General features: G+C 30.8%; 1 protein-coding gene across 1 annotated transcript; it reads right to left on the reverse strand.

Moving 5' to 3' along the window:
- Window positions 1–2118: 2118 nt before the first annotated feature.
- Window positions 2119–4020, reverse strand: KCS4 (3-ketoacyl-CoA synthase 4). Its single transcript, XM_078972261.1, has one exon. The coding sequence runs from the start codon at window positions 3827–3829 to the stop codon at window positions 2234–2236; it is 1596 nt and encodes a 531-aa protein (XP_078828387.1). The 5' UTR covers window positions 3830–4020; the 3' UTR covers window positions 2119–2233.
- Between the last annotated feature and the right edge of the window lie 875 nt (window positions 4021–4895).

Here is a 4895-nt window from a genome sequence, read left to right on the forward strand (position 1 = left end):
CAAACCAATCATTCTAGAATAACAAGTGAATTCGTCAATAACTCATTCAATTTAATATATAATCTAATAGGACGACTTATATATATTATATAAATACAAGTGTTTTCTATTATTATGTATTGAATATGAATTTGTGTTTCTATTTTCAGTATAAATATATATATATTTTTTTGTATTATCAATATAAATACTTATTTTTTGTATTTTCAATGAATACGACTTTTTTCGTATTATTAATACAAATACATATTTTTTATATTTTTAAAATAAAAATACGTTTGTAATGGTATTTATATAGTTAAAAGCATATTTGGACATTTAAAAAAAAATTTACAACCGACAACATATTTATATATTTAAAAGAGTATTTTGTATATTTAATAACATATTTATATATTTAATTGTAAAAACACTTTTAAGTGTATACATTAAATGTATAAATAGTTTTAATAATTCACATCAAATAGATATTTTTATATTTTTGAAAATTTAAAAGATATGTATCTATATTTTTTATACTTTCAAAATCATAAAAAAAATATTTATGTATTTAAAATTATTTTTATGCTTATTAAATATAAATCAATATATTTTTACTCTATAAAAAGATTTTCATCATAATAATACATTTTGGCCTGCATGTTTAATAAATGAATAATACAAAAAAAATGTATTTATAAAGTATATATGAAATCTATGTATTTATATTGAAAATACGAAAAAATACATAGGTATATTGATATACATATATGTATTTTTATTTAAAGTACAAAATGTATGTATTTAAATATTTATAATGAAACTATAAAAAAAATACTTATATTGATAATACGAAAAAATATGCAATTATTGAATATACGAAAAAAAATATTTATATTGATAATACAAAAATACCTATCTATTATAATAATAATAATTAAAATTCTTTTATTCATGGTTTGTATGATCGAAAGATGTTACGATATTAATATTCTAAAAGCATAAACATGATCTTGCTCACAGTAGGACGAATTCTAAAGCAAGATTTATATTGATATTTTGGGATCACGATCATGATCTTAAAATCTTACCCAATCCGATCTCACCTTATTATTCTTTATTCTAAAGTCAGGTTCTTATTTTTCTGAAATTTTAGAACTCTGTCATTCTACATAAAAATCTTATGCATAGCTTAAAATTTTGTACATTTAACAAGAAGCTGAGCCTCAAAATCCTTACATTCAACCCTAAATCGACCATTGCATATTGCATATTACATAAAGCCTCGTAGATAATCACAACTTCATCATTCATTTTGAATTAGGCAAAACATTGTTACAGTTTGTGTCTATAAGAATTATGATTACTGCTCAAGAAGAAGTTATAGTTGATTTTACCGTCAATATTTTAATCAACACCAAGTCACATTGGTTACAACACAATTCAAGATCTTGCGATAAAAAAAATTTGGAAACTTTATTTTGATAAAGATCTTTTGATTCTAATATGATTTTACGATCATATGATATTACAAAACGTAAAATAATATATGATATTACAAAACGTAAAATAATATAATGTAAGATCCAGATTTTGAACACCACAAGTTTTGTGTATAGGATTTGATAAGTTTTGAATTATTTCTTTTACACAAAAAGATCTAGTTATAACAATTTGAATTGAACTCAACTTTCCCAAAAATGAATTTCAAATGTGCATTTATTCCCAAAACTGGAATAAACATCCAATTATAATGCAGTTGTAAGAGTCATAAATTGCCATGAAAATCATAAAGTTAAAAAGTACCCCTGTACCACTACCAACCACATATGGTCCCCAAATATTAACATGAAAATAAATGCTCAAAACTAGTCACTATTCATAATAATACTTCAACATTTTATTTTTAACCAGTATGCACTTTTGTTTTTACACTGGTACAAATTTCCAACATCTAACAAAATTAAAAACCAGAAAACATAAACAATCGAAATACCAAAAAGGCGTATGATGCTGCATTTCAATATTATGATCACAAGGTGTTTGATGAAATGCCCAAGAAAAAAAGCCACAAGATAAACAGCATGAAAACATCATTTGGGTAAAATGAGCAACAATGTCATGATCAAGATCAATAACTTATCCAAAAGAAAATAAAACTGGAAATAAAAATTTAACTTAAATGATCAAAACCAATACAATTAACGAAGTAAAAAAAAAAAAACAAAAAAAACACAGAAACCAATTTAACCAATTACGAAAGTAATTCAACCGGATACTTGTCAATACAATCATCCCATGGACCATTTTGCGACGGTTTCACATTTCGCAACGCTTTCCAAACCGCACTGTTGCATTTAAACCCACTCCCAAATGCAATCTGCCATACCCGTTGACCTTTTTTCATCCTACCTTTAGCTTCGATATAAGCCAATTCATACCAAATTGAACTTGAAGAAGTGTTCCCAAATCTATGAAGTGTCATTCGCGACGCTTCGACATGTGTCGGGTATAGCTGCAGATTTTTCTCAAGCTCATCAATCACAGCCCGACCACCAGCGTGGATGCAGAAATGGTCAAAAGCTAATTTGAAATCAGGAATGTAGGGTTTGATGTTGTTATTGAAGAATTTTTTTATTATTAAAGTGCAGAAGAAAAGGAGCTGTTCACTGATTGGAAGAACAAGTGGGCCCAGAGTTGTGATGTTGGTTTTCAGTGCGCCGCCGGCGATTGCCATGAGATCTTTTGATAAAGAGACACCAGTTTTTCCGGCGGCGTCTTGTTCTTGATATACGCAACGGAAAGCTTTCTCATCTGCACCACGGTGGGTTCTGACGACATGAACGAGTTTGTATTTTGCTCGTCTTTTATCGATTGATTTGTTGGAGAGTAAAACTGCAGAACCCCCGACTCGAAATAAACAATTGGGGATCAGCATGGACTTTTTGTTCCCGAAATACCAATTTTGGGTGATGTTTTCGGTGCTGACAACGACAGCGTATGTATTCCGGTGAACCTGTAACATATCCTTGGCAAGATCGATGGCAATCACACCGGCGCTGCATCCCATTCCGCCCAAATTGAAGCTCCGGATGTTACCTCTTAATTTGTATTTGTTAACGATCATGGAAGACAAAGAAGGAGTCGGATTGAACAAGCTACAGTTCACCACAAGGATGCCGATGTCTTTCGGTTTAACTCCGGTACTGGAAAACAGATTATCTAAAGCTCCGTACATAACCTGCTCCGCCTCCTCCCTGGCGGCGGCCATGGACGGACGTGGAGGTACAAAATGCATAGCTTCAGGTACATAAGTTTCTTCACCGAGTCCAGACCTTTCCAAGATCTTTCTTTGAAACTCAAGAGACGATTCATCAAAATCACCGGTTAACCTAGAATGCTTCATGAATCGTTCGTATGGAGCTTTCAGGTGATCCGGTGCACGATAGCAAGAGTAATCAACGAGGTATACGGGTTTAGGTCGGGTCATGATGTAGACAGTAGATCCGAATACCAAAACAGTAGAACATACAATCACACTAACGAGATTGTATTGTAGATGAACCCATAATTGACGAATGTCATTAGGGTTCATTTGAGATGCTTCGATTAAGATTATGATCATAACAGGGATCAAACACAAGGTCAATAAGTGAGAGATGAGATAGTGGTAACCTAATTTGACGTATTTGAGATTTACGCTTTGGAGGAAATCAGGAAGCCTGCGATGAGAGTGACGTTGATTGATCTGAACACCGACGGCCGGTCCTCCATCGCCGCCGACGCCGCCACCACTAGCACCGTCAGTCTTGGGATTGGGGTGGCTGACTCCTCCTCCTCCTCCGTCCATGGTGGTGGTGGTGGTGGTGGGTGGATTCAAAGATACCCAACAACAAGTCAAAGATTGGAAAAAATTTATATGGAAAGGGGTGAAATTTTGATGTTTTTGAGTGGGGGCGTAGCGTAGTAAAGTTGAATGATTCGAGAATAAATAATATTAAGAAATGTGTGGGTGTGGAAGGGAGAGCATAATCTATTACCAAGTGAGGAATGCCCCACTTTTTTTTAAATTTTCTATTTATACAATCTTAGATTTCTGAATTAAAAGTTTTTGTCATCCATAAAAAAATGAAAAGGAATAAATGATCACGTAATAATGTCTTTTAGTTATCAAATATTTTGGTAAAGGTTAACACCAACACATCGTGACAATATTTTTAAAAAGAACATGGTATGTCATATTTATATTTTAAGTGGCTATCTTTGAATATTACTTACGTTTAAACATGCAATTATGCTAGGACTTTTTTTAGTTCATAATAAATATTTTCTGAATCGAACTTCTAACTGATCTGATTATTGATAGAGAAATCAAATATTTTTTCTATTTATATTCCTTTCAATTTAAATTTATGACAAGTCTAATGTTTTATTTTTTCAATAATATATTATATTTTACGAAAGTTGTCACCAGACATAAAAGTTTATGCTGGAATTGCATCTTGCTCTAGGAATTGCAAATATTCCTTATAAAGCCTTTACTTGTGATTTTCCGAAATAAAAAGCTCCAGCTCAATTCCTTTATCTCAAAGGAGATTTATCAATTTTGTGATATTTGTCGGAACTCCATGATACTTAAGAGTGTTAAACATTCCAACCACAACCTCTATCCTTTAGTCTATGAATAGGCTTCACGACCCTCAACCACAAATAATTCAATATTTTTCTTATTTTTATTATAAATACAAACTTCTCAAATATCTAAAGCTTCATAGTTAATTTTTTTTTAAATAAACTTATTTAATATATATAGGTCTCACAACTAGTATATATATATATATATATATATATATATATATATATATATATATATATATATATATAATTGGAGTATTGTAACATCCCGTTTAAAATAT

Source organism: Lactuca saligna, chromosome 1 (assembly GCF_052625555.1).
Source record: "Lactuca saligna cultivar CGN05327 chromosome 1, ASM5262555v1, whole genome shotgun sequence".
Classification (NCBI taxonomy): domain Eukaryota; kingdom Viridiplantae; phylum Streptophyta; class Magnoliopsida; order Asterales; family Asteraceae; genus Lactuca; species Lactuca saligna.

Bases quoted from the DNA above. Each gene is read 5' to 3' on its own strand.
- KCS4 (XM_078972261.1), bottom strand. From the start codon at position 3,829: ATGGACGGAGGAGGAGGAGGAGTCAGCCACCCCAATCCCAAGACTGAC.